Source organism: Rhinichthys klamathensis, unplaced genomic scaffold, assembly GCF_029890125.1.
Source record: "Rhinichthys klamathensis goyatoka isolate OS25496 unplaced genomic scaffold, OSU_Roscu_1.1 h1tg000050l_1, whole genome shotgun sequence".
Taxonomy (NCBI): domain Eukaryota; kingdom Metazoa; phylum Chordata; class Actinopteri; order Cypriniformes; family Leuciscidae; genus Rhinichthys; species Rhinichthys klamathensis.
The window spans coordinates 2,086,966-2,104,976 of NW_026606596.1; the positions used below are offsets into that span (position 1 = coordinate 2,086,966).

The window sequence follows — 18,011 nt, forward strand, 5'->3', positions numbered from 1 at the left end:
AAAGTGAAACTCTGCAGTAAAGTGGATTTCGAGGGCCAGAGTTGCTCATCCCAGGTCTTGTTGCTCACCCAGTCCCTGTCTGTGTTCATTGCTCCCTCTAGAGGACATCCTAGATGAAGGTCTTGGCCTGGTTCTGCACAGCCCTGATGACACGGTGGAGGACAGGGTAAACCTAATGGCTGAGAGCCCCGCCGACAGCCTGGAGGATGAAGTAGACTCAGCACACAAGGTTAGAGACCACCTGCCATGAAGATTCATCAAAAAATCTCTACTCAAACCTACAACTGTCTGGCTGGCTGTATTGTACTAGATTGAGCTTTTGGTTTTGATTCAGAGAGCATGTCATCCCAGTTTCTTTTGTGTCTGGGTCATTATGTATTTACGTTCTGTGGCCTCTGCTGTTATTTGGGGTGGGTAAATACAGACTCTATTTTCTGATATTATGGGTGTCATCTGGAGTCAGAGGCTGACTGAAATCAGATGGCTGGTTAAGAGCTTTGTGTCATGTGATCTAAGTGACCTTTGATATCAGAGACTGCAGCAGATGGGAAGACAGGTTGTCTTGCCTTGCGGATCTTCACACGTACACACACTCATACTCTCACAGTGAGTGTTAGTGATGACAGTGTCCACTTGATTGAGGTCAAGATCAGAGATGATGCTGTAACCACTTGCACAAGGATGGATAAAACTTGTCAACACATACTCGTACTCAAAGATCCAAAAGTCTGTGACCACTAATGAATGTGAGTGACCCTTTTCACAGACTGTAAAGCCGCATTTCTACAGGGTTTGTTCACCCTAAAATGAAAATTATCCCATAATTTACTCACCCTCAAGCCATCCTAGGTGTATATGACTTTCTTCTTTCAGCCAAACACAAGCAGAGTTCTATTAAATATCTTGGCTCTTCCAATTTTTTTAATGGTAGCAACTGAGATTTTGAAGCCCAAAAAAGCGCATCCATCGAATAGAGCTGGGCAACAAACTCAAGCTCCTCTTCTATTATATCGAAATCCTCAAACATTTCTCTTTAAATATTCTCATTTTAGACTTCTTATTCATGACCGGTGTTTTGATTTGCTTGATCCTCTGCACTTCCGCGTTCATCAATACGTCATGCGTCGGGTCAGAGGTCACTCTTCGGCCGGAACTCAACTCGTGTACGGCCATTACCGGAAGCCAGTCATTATAGTTTATAAAGTTAAATATGTTTTTGTACAAAAACGCATCACTTCGCTGGAGCCGTATGGATTACTTTTATGATGGATGGATGCGCTTTTTTGGGCTTCAAAATCTGTTACTATTCACTCCCATTATAAAGCTGGGAAGAGCCAGGATATTTTTTTTAATATTACTCTGTGTTTGGCCGAAAGAAGAAAGTCGTATAGACCTAGGATGGTTTGAGGGTTTTTACATGTACAACTATTCTTTGTGTTTCAAATTCCAGAAGAATGGCTAACGCTGCTGCATGAGTGTTTCTAATACAGGGGCTGAGGGAGTGATGGCAAATTTGACATCATTCTCTCTTCTGACCGGTGTAATCAATCTCTCAATATTTTGTTCATATATTGGAAAGTCATGGAAACACTATTTCATTTTGTTTTTTTCTTTTGCTATATGGGAATACAATATATATATATATATATATATATATATATATGTGTGTGTGTGTATATGTATATGTTTGTTGCAGTTTCTGTTCACCACTATAAAAGTTTACTCTACTATGACGATTTCTGCTTCTGTGAACCTCGGAAATGTGAAAAGGGTCCATTGATCTTTTTTGTAGTTTTATATTATTACATAATCACAAATAATTTTATCAGCAGAACAATTTGAGTGAACTGAAAAATGAACATGATTTGCTTTGTCCATCTTTTTATTTAATAACATTAGCACTCGAGCTGCATGAACTCAAGTTCGTGTAAAACCTGATGATCATGTGATCTGAAAATGACCCACAGAGCATCTTGTTCTTCAATGGATGAATAACTGACCGTTTGTACGAAGAGTCACATGATCAAAGTCACAATTTTGCTTAATTAGTGATCTAGAAATAGTCCAGAATCTTAAATATTTCTAAATCGTTGTACATCACCTTTCTTTTGCTTTTATTTCCAGGGTTAAATTTAATTTTGAGTCCCAGATTGTCAATGTGGTCTCAGAGGTTTGGACTCCACTGTATACAAAAACACACACTTTGCAACTTCCACTTCACACTGCAATGTTTTTCTCAGTGTAAATGTTATAAAGTCTACCTCAGGGTTGATTCGTCTCTCTCATGACGGTGCAAACTTTCTTCTTTTCCCTTCCATGTTCCCTCTGTAGATTAGTGTGATTATTTTTCTGTTAACTGACCTGATATCTGGCCTCTTTTTTCCTCTCTCTCTCTCCTGCTCTCTATGTCCTTGTCTGTCACACCGACACTGCCAGCCGGCCACAGTCTCTCTGGCCTGTTCTCCAGCACACCATCTGTTGCAGGAACACATTTAGCCCTAATAATTCACCCACGGCAACACCGCATTCTGTCAGACCGTGTGTTTGTCTTGTCCCGTTCCCCTCTGTCCCACCCAAGTGTCATGTTGTTGAATAAGTTAGTAGGATATGAGTTTTGTGCTGGCAACTGACGTTTTGACACATGAAGTCACATGACCACACCACATAGACTTTCATGAATGCTCTTTTAAGACACTAGCTGCGTTTACATGGTTCAATCGGAATGAAATCAATCCGATTGATGAATCCGAACACGGTGTTTACATGAACGATAAATAAAGTAATCGGGTTGATGTGCTCGTTTATATGTCACAAGATTCAAATCGGAATTGATTTTTTGACATGCGCGCACACTGCACGAATATGCCGCTGTTCGCGCATAACTATTCTCGTCTATTGGTTCTTTTTTTTTTTTTTAAACAGTAGACTTAATATTTATCCGTCTATGGTCATGATTTTATAGACGATGAGCTTGAACCGTTTTGCCGTGCTGCTTATGTCACGCAGTAAAACCCCGCGCCCAAAACCAGTCGTCCATGGATGATAATCTGAAAGAAGCACTGGTGGGACGTTGTCCTGCTTCACTTCACAGACGCTGAGTGAAATGAGAATTTTTTAATAACGGAACACTCATTTATATTCACTTTATTCAACAGGAAGAACAGCTCGTTCCGTGCGTCATACTCATTACGCTATTTCAACGTCATTGCACATGCGCAGTCCTTTTAGTTTCGGTTTTCAATCCGATCAAGTGTTTACATGTTCTCTCGATTGGATTACAAAAGGAGTAAACCACCCCTTTCAATCCATTCGAAATTTCAATCGGATTGAGCTCAATCGGATCGATTAAGGTGTTTACATGAAGGTTTTTTAGTCCGATTGAGCCGTCAATCCGATTATAAGTGTCCATGTAAACGCAGCTACTGTCAAACCGGGGAAGGGAGAGTCTAATTCTGGTTTACTGCTTCTCGCTCAGTTGTGTTAATGGTTCTCACACGCACATGTAATGCAAAAGGAACGCTGTACTAAAATACTGACAGTTTCCTGCAATACTTATTCAGCAATAACTCTACTGAATGTACAAAATGAAATGCACAGCACTGATGATCAGTGTTGTCCGATTCCTGGATGAATGGCTCTTATGACCCCTTTCTTTAAAGTGAATCAAAAAACACAGTGCAAACAGTGTAGCCTGATTCCCAAACAAGCTCTTGATTCACTTCTTTAAACAGATACCGTGCAACTAGTATAGTCAGATTCCTGAACAAAATTCCATGCCCGTTACATAATGAGGACATACCGATGTCATTTTAATTCAAATGCCAAATAAACCTACTAAACGATTTATTAAAAATTAAAAAATGCAGAAAGTTGTCTATGATGAGTAAATTTAGGGGGCAAGAAAATGTAATTTAGGCTACCCCTTTGGAATATCCTGATAATGATGATAGGGGTGTGTGTGTGTGTGTGTTCCTTAAACCAACAAAAAGGATCAAAAGAAAACAGAATTAGATCTCTATTCAGACATTCATTTTACCAAGTTTACACATTTTCTCTGGTCTATTCAGTTTTTTAGTTCTTAAAAGCACAACTGAAAGCTTTCTCTTACACTGTACTCTCTATTGTTTTGTATTTGTATGTGGTTTTGACAGAAAGACAGGCAGAGAGAAGCTGATTCAGCTGGGCATAATTTATGAGCTTCATTTTCTCTCATTCTCTCTCTTCCCATATTAATCACACGGCCGGTTATCGTTATTATCTCACGTCACTTATGTTTTCTTTTCTCGCTTTGAGACGAGGGTGAAAGAGAGGGGGACATCTCCTTTAATTAGCTCTGCATTCTAATTGCTTGATTATGCACATCGATTCGAATCGCTTAACGCTGATAAATTATGGAGAAACCCGCCGGAGGAAACAGACAACCTAGAAGACAAAGGACAGGAGGACTTCATTATTTTTCCAAGCTCGATAATGACTGCATGTATCTCACAGAGGGTGGTTCAACATCCTGCTAAACCCAAAGAAGTTCTTCCCCTGCCAGTCTCTAGACTTATCTACAATGCAGGTTCAGCCAGCCGAGCAGCTTTGCCCTCGAGTTATCACTCTGGAGAGAAATACGAATGCAAGTTCATGGATTTGGGCTGTTAACTGTCTAAATATTGACTTTTCACATCAGCGTGTGTGTGTGTATGTGTGTGAGAGAAGGAGAGGAGGTTTGTACTGAAGGATTCTTTTAATCGTGATTGGTTTGAGGATGTACATGATGTGGAGCTTTATGCTTGTTACAACCTGCATCCCATGAAATCTCCTGAGAAATTTATGGATTTGCATGTTTTGCCAGTCATAAATGCTCTGAGGTGCTGCAAAGCCGTTAAGCTTGTGTGTAAGGTGAGTTATGAGAGAAAGAGAGAGAAATTGGATAAGCAGAGGTGTTTCTAGACTTGGGCATGCAAACCAATGCTGTTCTGCCATTAAAGCAGAGCTGTACTTTCATATTTCATATTTGAGCTTTGGTAGCATGCATGCTAAACAAGTCTGAAATGTTTGCTTTTACATTTAAAGGTTACAATTAAAATGCAGTGATGTTTAGATAACCATGGATATAATTCCACACACAGTTTTGAATGTGAAAGCTCCTTCAAGACATAGAACATTTAATTTGTGCAGTTGAGAAGTCTCTTTCAGAGCCTGATAAGGGCATGTCTCTGCTTTCCAGAGAAGGAAACATTCCTCTTCCTGACTTCTATGAGTCTATGCATTGATAAGATGAGTTAACAAGCAAATAAACACTCCTGACAAGTGTGTGTGACTGTGGGTCTGCTAACTTTCCCTGAGAGTTAGTCATTAGCTCTTCTAATAAAGCAAGCAGGTTGGAACTCGTGATGGAGCACTGGCTGAATGGGTGGAGGTTTGATTAGCATTTAACAATACCCACGTTTTCCAATATGGGTTTTGTTGTCTTTGTTGTAACATTTTTCGAGCCTTATATATGACACTTTTGTTTTAGCTCCGGTTATGATTTAGATTTTTTTTTTTTTTTTTAATTTGTGTATTATATATGGTATAATTCAATGGCCCAAAGTCAATTATTCTGCTAGTACTACGGTTCCTATACCTTAAAAGATTGTTCAGATTAAGTATTTCAAAACGTTTTTCAGGTTTTTGTCCTTAAAACACTCGTGGTGTAGGACTAAACTTCTTACGCATCTAACCCCAAGCCTCCGTTGCCAATTCCAAAACGTAAATTTAGAGCTAGTAACGGAGACTTAAGCCATTGAAAGTAGATTTATGCAGTTATTAGAGAGAGAAAAAGAGGGAGATTAAGCGTATGTGAATTATCGGAGTGCGTCTCTCAGCAGTGTTCGGCAGCAGCGTCTCTACTAATAGCAAAACTAAGTTTATCTGCTCCAAGATCAGGGCCATTATTACCTCACTTGTGAGAAATTCATGTAGCTTTTAAGTTGTTTAACTATTTTACTCATAAAATCATTAGAGCAGCACTGACAACAGTGTGTGTTCGTACTGTATGTATGTGTGTTTGAGTGGGAGAGAGAGCGGGAGAAAGACAGAATGCTTTCCGTACATAATAAAACATAATTTAGTGGCAAAAAACATGGAAACTATATGTATTTGCTTGGTCAGTGTCGTTGTGGGTTTCGTCACTTTTTCTGTTGTAGGCTGTAAGATAAATTAATTAAAATCATTTGGCGAGGTGATATGGAACTGTAATGCGGTCTAGACCTGCCTGGAACTACTGCCGTGCGTTTCCCAAAAGAATTTTCACACCTTAGTACGTTCGTTACCCAATCAGATTAAAGCATTCAACAGCCCTGTAGTGTGTGTGTGTGTGTGTATGTATGTATATATATATATATATATATATATATATATATATATATATATATATATATATATATATATATATATATATTATATACACACACACAGTAGAGAATGACAGGAAACGTTTAAGGAAAAAGGGGAGGAGTTTAGAGTAGAACATGTTTCAAGCCAGTTTGAACCTGTATCACTTGCCTGAACATCTGAGATCAACATATCAAGAACCTGTTCACTAACTACTGCGCCACAGTTCTGGCAAACCCATCTCTGCCTATGGTTGTTCTTTTCTATACTTTCACCATAAAGACAAACATTGTGCCACACCTGTCCTCTTTATTCTCGGCATGTTGACATTTTCACCTGAGAAAGCTGTGTTTTTCCCAGCTGTGTTATGATGTGATGCTTGTTGTGTCCCCCTCCCCTTCTGTCATCTTCATCCTGTTGCCGACAAGATTATTATTATTTTCTCTCTCTCTCTCTCGTTCTCTCCCTCTCTCTGTGTGTTTACTGTACCACCACAGCTGTCAGATCCCCATTCCATCCATCCGGCTAGAAACCAGCTCAGACAAGCAGAGACGTAGGGAGAAATTCTAGGAAAGGAGGGAGGAGGCTGTGTTGGACAGGGAAGCTATCGTGGCTTGTAGAGTTGGTAGTGGAAAAGACTCATTTGCTTTATCTGTTTCTGGTCGGAGAAGCTCCGTCCTCGCTCTCATGGTCTGGTAGTGACACGTTTTGCACGCAAAGATAAGCTGGAGGTTGAGGCGCTTCCTGTGTGTTTATTATGGGTCGCCCTGCTGTGACTTCTGTGAACTTTGAGGGGCAGAATGTCTGTGCTGTGGAGATACAAGAACTCCAAACGTTCTTCAGAGTCCATCTATGACATGCTGCAATTGGTGAGCCTGAGTGTGTTTGATTTTGTGTGTGTGATACTTACTCAGCATTACATAACAGTTCATGGGCTCCATTTTCGAACACCCTGTGTATTATGTTAGATTTAGCGGCTTAGTGTTGCATATAGGACAATTTGAGCATTTAAACTGGGATGTTCTGGGCTAAATACAACTTAAGTTCTATAATACAGCCAATTACCTTATAAAATAATAGATTTGTACTGTAGCAGCACTAACAACTGTCACAGTGTTTTGATAGTATAATTGTAGCATTTACATGTTTTAGCATTGGGCGCAGGGGCGGGTGTGATTTTTACCAAGCCAGTCTTTGCAAAGTTATATCTAATCTTTCAAATCATGTCATGACTAGCTGAAAAGGAATTTCCAATTGCTCTCACTTGGTTTTTGTGTGAAAAGACATGAGGTAACTAACTACCTATAAAGCACTGTTTACATGGAACATATTCTAACCATAGGAGTTGTAACTGTAGAGCATAAACAAGTTCATCCACCTAGAAAACGAGTCCCTCTTTAAAAGAGTAATTTAAAAAAAAAAAATTTACAGCTCATATAGCATGCTTTTGTACAAAAAAAATCATGAGTGCTTTAGAGAAATATATAAATTTCAGCAGTTTTAACTTGCACTGACATATATTAAATATGTCAGTGCCATTGTTTTGTCTCAAGATACACACCATTAATGTTTTTTTTAAGGCATGTTCATAAAAGCTACTTAAATTTTCTATTTATCTTAAATAAATAGTCTTAATTCTGGCTTAATCTTAACCCTGCCTGTGAAACCAGGCCTAAAATTTCTCCTTTAAACCTGCTGGAACGACCCATAGACTTCTATTGCAAGTGCATTAAGGTGCGGTCACATTTACTGTTGTTTGGCAAATTTCTGTTTTTACTAATTTTGCAATGGGGCGAAAAGTTCCTCGCGCAGATTTCCCAACGGGTTTGCAGCATTGACCAACAGAAATCTGCTTGGTTTAAAATATAATTGTATGCGAGCGGTACTTCATTACTACACTAATGACAATGGATCTTTTTGTGCTTGTAGAATTTCACAGAAATGTCACTAGTATGATCGGACCTTTCAGCTCACGTAGCTGTTTGTTTTTTACTTAATTCATGCTTAGGAAAAATTGGATTCACACTTATTGTACACCTGAATGCTTGCCCTAAAGACTTTAATTGTAGGTGCACTACTGTACATGTTTTTTGATGTTGTATTCACAGAACAAGGATAGAGTCCATTTTCTGTTAACCGACAGCATACCACAGATCTTGTAAATAAAGCTTAAGTTTTATTTAACCCGGAAAAACGACAGAGCTCCTTACTCATATCTCCCTACATCGCTCCACCTCTCTCCTGGCTGTCCAGGCTGGTTAAGGCATGCTGGGGTGTGCAGGCTTTTTGTCAGTCCGTCACTGTGTGTTTATCAGAGAGGAATTCATTCAGCTGGAAGCCCCATCTGTCCTCCGTTCCTCCTGTCTTCGTGAATCTGTTCCACCTCTTCCTGAACATCACCCTGAGCATGAGCTCTTGCAGTTGTGCTGGCTTTAAACTTCATCCTGTGACATACGAGATGTGACACTGGTTGAAGATCTTTTGGAACGAAATCTGTCTTTTTGGACAGGTTTGTGTCGTTTAGGTGGATGTTAATAGTTTTATTTCAGGTATTTGGAAGCTTGATGATGTGTATTAATATCTATTGTGTAATGTTTCTCTGTGATAGCTCTGTAGTACAAGGGGAAGGAGTGAGTGAGTTGAATGAGAGAGTGAAAGAGTTGAGTGAGGGAGTGAGTTGAATGGTGGGAAGTTGAAATAATCTTGGCTAAGGGCAGCGTGTAGCCTTCTCTTTGTTGACATGTTCTTTGATGGAAAATCTATCCACTGCCAGATTTCCCAAAGAGACGAACTGTTCAGTACTAAATTACAGATCTGTCCTTTCAGAGATCTGACACAGAAGTGTCTGTGCAGTAAATAACTTTAAAAGGGTCTAATTACACTTTACCCTAGCGTTCATAAGGCATGATGCGCCTTGTCTTTGGAGTAAAGCCAGAAACTCGCTGAATGTGTTTGTTTGGAACTGGAAATGCTTCTTTCTGACTCTTAAATGCTCTGAATAACTGAGTGTGTTCCTGTTGCTGGTGAACATTTTAGAGCGTTTTTTTTTTTTTTTTTGCATGATCAAGACTTTCAATTTAAAGAATTTGTTAATTGTCATTGTAGCATTTCTTGCATTGTGTTTATGTGGTTATATACGTTTTGTGCTAAATAATATATTATAATATTTGTAGTAATTGTATTTGTATATAATCTTATGTATTTATTTATTTCCATTTTTTTCACTCTGAGGATAACCCTCATATGCTTCTCTTACATTTAAGTATTTTTTAATTCTCTTAAAATGAGTCTTTTAAAACAATGTTTTGCTATTTGCTTTACCTAATTTAAATGGACAAGTTGAGGATGATGAAAGGAAATTTGAACAGGATTTATCAATAGATATGTCGATTTTCCACTCCTGCATGGCTTTTTTTTTTAAATGCTATTTTGTACTGACATTTTAGCTGTTTCTGGTGTTTAAATTGAAATCGTTTCCCTCCACAGAGTACGGAGCAGGTGACTGCTTTTTGCCGCAACCTTCATGACATGAATTCCACCGAGGGTCCCGTTTTCTGTTCCTCGTCTTCCTCCACATCTTCCTCCTCTTCATCATGTGTGCCCAGCCCCATCACACCCATGCCTGTTCTCTTCACCCCCCGCCAGCTCTCCGATGCTTATAAACTCCGTAAAGTCATCAGTGAGCTGGTGGACACTGAGAGGACCTATGTTAAGGTCAGTATCTTCTGCTGTGTTTTCAAAGCATGGTGTGTTTCTATTTTAAAATAGAAACGGTCCTGAATGTCCACACAGAATAAACATGAAAATCACTCCTGATTGGTAAAAGCTACACTGAACCAAATCATGAAAAAGTCTGTCTCTCTACAGGACCTAAACATTTTGATAGAGCGCTACCTGAACCCCCTGCAGAAGCAGAGCTTCCTTTCTCAGGATGAGGTGAGATATTTCATTAGTGTTTATTATTATTATTATTATTATTAATATTTTAAAAATTCTTGATCAATATTATCATCTTCTGAAAATGTTATTGGTATTGGCTTTAAGATTCTCTTATTCTCTTTACATTCCTAGCTGGATGTGCTTTTTGGAAACTTGGCGGAGATGGTGGAATTCCAAGTGGAGTTTCTGAAAACTCTGGAAGATGGAACCAGATTAGTTCCAGATTTAGACAAACTGGAGAGAGTGGATCAGTTCAAGGTGCAGTTATATTAGTCAGATTAGATACTAGTCTGAGTAGATGCTTAATATGATTTCGCACCAAAACAAGCTCACTATCTACTAATTGTACATTCTATGAAACTTTCTTTGTTTTCTAATTCATTCTCTTCGAACTTCCAGAAAGTTCTGTTTTCTCTTGGCGGATCCTTCCTGTACTATGCGGACCGTTTTAAAATCTACAGTGCATTTTGTGCCAGCCACACAAAGGTCCCCAAGGTCCTTACCAAAGGTAACACCACTGCACTCTCAGAGACTGGTTTACTAGCATTAGCACATTTAGCACTGATTTAAAGGACAAGAACGCCTTTAGATCTTTGAGGTATCTTGTCATTTCAGTGTCATGTTCAATGACTGGATAGTTTAAGTGCTTGCTCGCTTTCTACGTTTGCCACTTTTCTTAGTTCTTTTTTTCAAACCCCAAACCCCAACCCCCTGCCAAAGGCCAGTTTTCAGAATGTATTCAAAGCTAGAGGGTGTTTTTTACTCTCTCACATGGTAATGATGTACCCCAAAGGTTTTTTTTTTCTGAAGAATGATGACCCCTTTTAAGGGTCTACTGTAAAAAAAAAAATCAATTCCCTAAGGCACCAAAGCTTTTTCACTGATGTATGTGAATGTAGATGGTTCCTGTGGGAAAAGTGGCTCAAGTTTTAAAGACAATGAGAGACTGACTAATATTTGTATGGTTAAATGTGTTTGAGTATAAAATGTGAGGCTAACATTCTGGCAGTTGAGAAAACTAAGAATTACTTGAATGTGTAGTTCTTGTCTTGAACACCATGGGCTGAGTATATTGACATAAGACCCTGTCCAAATTAAAGTCTAGTTTGAGGATACCACTGATATGTAGTTCTTGTGCCATCCTATTATTTCTCCAATCTTTTGTTGCAGCTAAAACAGACCCGGTGTTCAAGGCGTTCCTGGCTGAGAGGAACCCCAGGCAGCAGCATTCCTCCACGCTGGAGTCCTACCTGATCAAACCCATTCAGAGAGTCCTAAAATACCCACTACTCCTGAGGGAGCTTCACTCTCTCACCGACCCAGACAGCGAGGAACACTACCACCTGGATGGTAAATATGAAGAATCAGATACTAACTAATGTTAGACCACGAATGGAACTATAGAGTAATATGATGAGCAGGTTTTTAAAAAAGATCACAAAAAACAGGATTTTGCTAGCTCTTTTGAAATGTGCTTGCTCTTCCCAGTAACAATGCATAGCAAGTGCAAACTATACTAGCTTCTATGTGTAAAATATTAGCCAATCAGTAGAGCTGCGTGATTTAATTGAAATAATAAAACCATATCTTGCATTTGGGAAAGCAACATGCACCAACCGTCTTCCCAAACTTGTAATGATAAGCACTTATAAACCGGCTGTTGTCAACAAAAGGGAAGCTTTGAGGGATCCCTATAAAAATTAGTATTGTAATTTTACAGTTGTACAGTTTACTTTATTACAGTGAAATATTCACTATTTTAATATTTCTTATTCTTATGCTACTGGTACTACTACTACTACTACTACTTGTACTACTACTAATAATAATAATTATTATTATTCATAGTCGTTCTGACATATCAATTTTGCATTCTTATACCTTTTTTAAATCACATTTTAATTCTTATACCTTTTTTAAATCACATTTTAAATTGCAATTTTTATCAGAAAAATCACAAGATTTATCCCCCCAAAATCTTGCAGCCCTGCCAATCAGAATAGAGGTAATTTGTATATATTCTTAAAGCTACAGAAACAAAAAAGCCAGTGTAATTCTAAATTGAAAATGGTCCTGAACCTTTACCAACTGTAAAGCAAAGTTTTAAATGTGGCTACAGATTCAGATTGAATCCAGTCCCAACTAGGGGTTGTAGCTTGTAACTCTCTGTATAATTGACTTTAGTTGCAGTTTACTGAGTCTCTTTTCTTTTCGTAGTTGCTATGAAAGCCATGAACAAAGTGGCCAGTCACATAAATGAGATGCAGAAGATTCACGAGGAGTATGGAGCGGTGTTTGACCAACTCATCAGTGAGCAGAGCTCTGAGAAGAAAGAGGTACAATAGAGTCTCCCTTAGGAAGCATCAACAATTAGTTTAATGCCACCACCAAATGTCATGATATGCACACTGACGTCACCTAACTCGCTAAAAGTGAGTAGATTTGGCTTTACAGCTGTTTACTTGCATCCTAGGTTGCTGATCTGTCAATGGGTGACCTCTTGCTGCACGACACTGTGGTCTGGATCAACCCACCCTCTTCTCTCATGAAGGGGAAGAGAGACACAGAGCTGGCTGCGTTCGGTGAGTGCTCGTGAAGCGCTTTTTCCTGAAATAGAATACTGTTCTCTTATTCATTAGTCTGTTCTCTACAGTAATGGTTTCCTACATCAGTAAAGGCCAGCTGTGTCTTTGGGCACAATGGCATTAGAGGAACCACCTTGTCCTGCGACTCTTAAGGCATTAAAGTTGCATTTATACACATTCAGTCTTTTTTTTTCCTCTGGCTGAGACATTTTAGAAGAAGAAACCCTTCAGATTCTTTAAAAATGGGTCATTTTGCCATTGAAGTTAGCAGTTTCACCCGGTCACGTTTTTACTGTGACTATTCTGAAAAGAGCCCCAAGCTTCTCTATTGTGAATGTTTGTATGGTTTTGTGTGTCTTGTATTAATGTTTTATTTCATTTTTTTTTTCTCCTTCAGTTTTCAAAACGGCAGTTGTTTTTGTGTATAAAGACTGCTCCAAGCACAAGAAAAAAATTGTAAGTGCTTTTTCCATTTCTTCATTATTCATTAATGGAGATGTGACATAGGCTTGCAGAGCTAAGTTTAAGTGCTCCCGGACTAGCGCTTTTAAGAGGTGTAGTTTTTGTTTTATTGAAGGGCACATTGTTGAGTGTGAAACAGGGATGCCCTTATCTTGTAATTGATTAATTTCTGCTGTCTCTTCGGCTTATTTCACATGGCTCACTCTGTGACCATGGACTCGGATCATGGACTATCATCAACCTTTCACTTGTTTGTAATATTATAAAACTATAATGTGGTTTGGAGAATATATCACTTCCCTAACTTGTTTTCAGTGTGTCAGGTGGTTGACGGCATAATGATGTATTTTAAGTGTGCTCACATATTTTTGGTGTTGTTTTGTCTCAGGGTGGATCTCACAGAGCGTCAGTCCTTGATGAACGAGACCCGTTTCGTTTTAGACACATGATCTCTACAGATGCTCTCCAAGTTCGCAACCTCCCAAGTAAGTTTTGGTCTACTAGTCTTATTCTTTTCCCACGGACCTATTGAGAATTGTGTGGTTTATTAGCTTCAAGCTGTAGATTCACTTGTACAGTGCGAGCAATGCATTTTTCATCCCATGAACCCTGATTAGCTTAGTAAAGTCTGCTTTTGGCTCAGTGGAACTTTTATGGGCTCAGGCCAGAATGTTGCTATTCCCTATTGATGGTGGATGGTCAAAGGTCATCCTACAGGAACTTGGGGTCTGCACTCTTGTTCATTGTCCCAGGGTCTGTGTCTTCCATGAGGTTCATTAACCCTGTCCTGATCTCATGGGTTTTTGAATGTTTTTCATTGTACTACCATTGAAGAGGTTTTTATGGGCTTTCCCACAGTCCTTTTACCAGCATACAGTTAACCTGATGTTTCTTTCATCTCAGATTCCGAGGGATCTGCATTGTGTGAGGTTGTTCACATGAGGTCAGAATCTGAAGGTAGACCTGAGAGGACCTTCCACATCTGCTGCAGGTGAGATGAAGTCCAGAACGCCATGCACACCTAAGCCCTGAAAACTGACAGATAGACTTCAAACTAAAGCAAAGAAAAACTAACGCACAAGGAACTTAGTTCACCCAAAAATGAAAATTCTGTCATCAATTACTCATGTTGTTCCAAACCTGAAGACTTTCATTCATCTTTGAAACACAAATGAAGATATTTTTATTGAAATCTAAGAGAGGAACAGAAATCTATCTATTGAAAGTCCACGCACGCAATACTTTGAGAAAAGTTCATATAGAAGATTGAAATTGAAAAAGTAAGATTGCTTTGTATGATGAACATTTTAATTTAGGGTTTTATTCACGAATAGGCAATGACACGAAGGCAGATATGGTACATAGAAGCTCAAACATGCTTGTGTAACACAAGAATAAACTTCATTTGTTCTTTTTGAAGCAAAGTTTTGGGTTAGTGGATTTTCAAAGGAGAAACATTCATTAAAAATATATTAATTTGTGTTTTAAAGATGATCTGAAGTCTTACAGGTTTGGAATGACATAAGGGTGAGTAAATGATGAGATTTCTTTTGGTACTATCCCCTTAATAATGATCTCATGGCTCTAGTCCTTCAACTAAAAGGTATTTCTAAGAGAGATGATGTGTAATCTTTGTGTAAAAATAGGACCTACAGGCCAATAAAAAAAAAGAACTATAATGGCCCCAAAAAGCATTTGGACACTCTTAAAAATGTTTGAATATCATTGCATTGATTAGACAACAAAAAATATCCAAACAAGTGGCATCTGATGATAAAGGTTGCTGGAGCTTTTTTGAGACATTTCATTTTGAAAAGTGTCTCAAACTTGTTTTTGAGAAATTTTTGATTTGAAAAATGTGTGTACTATCTGTCTTTAAATAAAAATAATCGCTGTTTGCAAAATAGCATTCATAAATTTAAGTGTAGCTTAGAGGGATAGTTCACCCAAAATTGAAAATTGTCATCCTTTTCTCACCCTCATGTTGTTCCAAACCTGTACGAGTTTGTCTTCTGCTGAATACAAAAGATGATATTTAGAAGAATGTTGGTAACAAACAGTTGATGGACTCAATTGACTTCCATAGTATGGAATATTTTTTTTCTCCATACTATGTAAGTCAGTGGGGTCCATCAACTGTTCGGGTGAACTATTAATTATACTTTATTTTCATACTTTTGGGGCCACTGTAAATTGTTTAAAACTGTATATTTCCATTCCTCAGTAAAATATCTGAATTTGTTGTTGTTTGTTTAGCTCTCCAGAGAGTAAAAAAGACTTCCTAAAGACAGTTCATTCCATCCTGAGGGAAAAACAACGACGTCAGTTAATGAAGACAGAGAGTTTACCTCCAAATCAGCAGTATATTCCCTTTGGAGGGAAACGGCTTTGTGCACTAAAGGGTTCACGACCCGCCATAAACAGAGCGGGTAGGTTTGGGATGTCTGACGCAAACTGAACATTGATTACTTTTCTCTGCAACACTTTCCTTCTCTCTGCTCTTCTTCCTATATCCTGCTAACTCTCCCACAATATCGCTCTGTCTTTCTCTCGCTAACATGATTAAAGCCGCAGTTTTTGTCTCAGGCTTTAGGGTGAGATTATTACATAACAAATTTAAATCCTAGTGACCACCAGATGATATTGCCGTTTTTCTTTCTTTATTTGAAAAAAAAAAAAGGTCTACTGAATAAAAAACCTAGTTGGCATTCACTCTCTCTTTACTGTTTATCTGCAGTTTCAGACCCATCTCGAACCCTCGGCCGCCGGAAGCTGATCCGTAATCGTTTCACCATAGACACAGGTGTGATTTTTGACGACGGCTCGTCCCAGGACCTGTCACCCATCACCCCGACAGAGTTCCCGCTGTCGTCTTCACTCCAGAAACTCCAGCAGCCCATCCAGGACACAGACCGCTGGGTGGAGGACCAGTTTGACCTGCAGCACTACGAAAACCAGAATGACGTAAAGGAGACGGACATCCTCAGCGATGACGACGAGTACTGCCAGTCCGTCCGGGCCCCTTCCTCTGATCCGAGCCTGGAGGAATCCTTCGAGGCCCTTTCGGTGGAAGGAGATGAAGTCAAGGATCCTAACGGACTCTCTGAGGACAAATCTCCAAAATCCCAAGCCCCCCCAAAGTTGACCCTCCTGAGAAAGCAGTGCGCAGTGGAGGGCGTCGCTTCCGAGAGGGACTGTGAGGTTATTTGGGTTCGCAGGGACGATTTTAAAAACAGCTGCAACAGTGACATCTTCTGAGCGGAGAGAGAGTATGCAAACTGTGAACTTGTGCAAGAATAAGGCAGATACCTGCTGAGTCCAAGCCTTATAGACACGATGCACTGACAATCCTACTGAATAGCCAGAACTGAAAAACTTCTTGATGCTTCAAACCACTCCACCCTTAACGCAGGCTTCCTGCCATTTGAATCCAGACATCACAAGTAACATTCAAAGATGCCAACTGTACAGCCAATGTATTTATAGAGGCTTCATACTGACATACAACAGGCAGCTACATGTTCTTTTAGTTGATCTTTTATTTTTGTTGTTGTTTTTTATTAAACGCAAGATCGTGGTCGATCTGTTCAGTTGTGCTTCGTATCCTCTTTTTTTATTTTTTATTCAGGGGTTTGTGATGTAATGGTTCGTATAACCTCGCTAGTTCTTTGTATGGCTATACGCAGGTGATTTTGTAGAGCGTGGCAATATACCCTGGAAGTGTCACAACAGTTTCGACTAGCTGTTGAATGCCGTTCCTGTTACAAACCCAACAGTTCCTCGCTTGCTGTCTTTGTTCCCTTTTATTTATAGGTCACCAGCAACCCAGTATTAAAGATCACTGTTCACCGAACATGCAGAGAAATGTTCTTCTACTTGAATATTGAAGTAAGAACCGCAATAATATAATTAGTTTTTCGGTTATGAAATCAAACTACCCATAGTCCTCCCTCTATGGGCTTTGGTGTGCTTGTAAATTCAACAGCCAGGCATTTAGATGGCATTATAATTTGAAGCACCCCTACAAAACTGTTAAATGTAGCAGATTTGTCCTGTTCATACTTGGTGAGAATGAGATTTGAAAGAGTTTGAGTCTTTTATGGTATTTTGTACAATGACACAGATGAACACCCACGTGTTTTAAACACATGATGAGATGCCCTTCCACGTGAAATGCAATCACTGCACCTCCATGGATCCCTTTTGAATGAAATTGACTATTTAAGACAAAAGTGTAAAAACTCCTTGCTTTTACCCTCTGCCTTTTTGAGACTGTATGTTCATACTGTGGAAATAATTATCCTAAAATAAATTTTCCTAATTTATATTTGTAGTTTTATCCAAATAACTTTGTATGTGGTCAGTTCTTTTGTCAACACGGCACCCATTTGCGGTGTTTTAAATAAAGTTTGGTGTGGTTTTTAAACACAGTGGCTTGTCTTGTTAAATAAAAGAAAATGGAAAAAAAGAAGAAAAAACACTTGAGATGTTTAGCAGATTATAACGACAAATGAAAAGGCTTCAGGTTTGGTGTTGTGCTGAAATCTTACTTCGCTGTGAAAATTTGACTCCCCTGCTTGTGATTGGTTAATTCAGTGGAGGCTGCTACCTGATTGGTCCCAATGGGTCCCAATCTCTAATCCTTATTTTAAACTTCAAAGG

General features: G+C 39.0%; 1 protein-coding gene across 2 annotated transcripts in view; it reads left to right on the forward strand.

Annotated features, from left to right (window-relative positions):
• Window positions 1-16,721, forward strand: part of tiam1a (TIAM Rac1 associated GEF 1a) — a 31,050-nt gene extending 14,329 nt beyond the window's left edge. For both annotated transcript variants that reach the window (XM_056247706.1, XM_056247707.1), the window contains exons 13-25: window positions 102-229; window positions 9,850-10,077; window positions 10,231-10,299; window positions 10,435-10,560; window positions 10,702-10,810; window positions 11,473-11,652; window positions 12,520-12,638; window positions 12,776-12,884; window positions 13,285-13,343; window positions 13,738-13,834; window positions 14,253-14,340; window positions 15,606-15,778; window positions 16,087-16,721. In XM_056247706.1, coding sequence (XP_056103681.1) covers window positions 102-229; window positions 9,850-10,077; window positions 10,231-10,299; window positions 10,435-10,560; window positions 10,702-10,810; window positions 11,473-11,652; window positions 12,520-12,638; window positions 12,776-12,884; window positions 13,285-13,343; window positions 13,738-13,834; window positions 14,253-14,340; window positions 15,606-15,778; window positions 16,087-16,607 — 2,006 coding nt within the window. In that variant the 3' untranslated portion in view covers window positions 16,608-16,721. The remainder of the gene's footprint in view (window positions 1-101; window positions 230-9,849; window positions 10,078-10,230; window positions 10,300-10,434; window positions 10,561-10,701; window positions 10,811-11,472; window positions 11,653-12,519; window positions 12,639-12,775; window positions 12,885-13,284; window positions 13,344-13,737; window positions 13,835-14,252; window positions 14,341-15,605; window positions 15,779-16,086) is intronic.
• The last annotated feature ends 1,290 nt before the right edge of the window (window positions 16,722-18,011 follow it).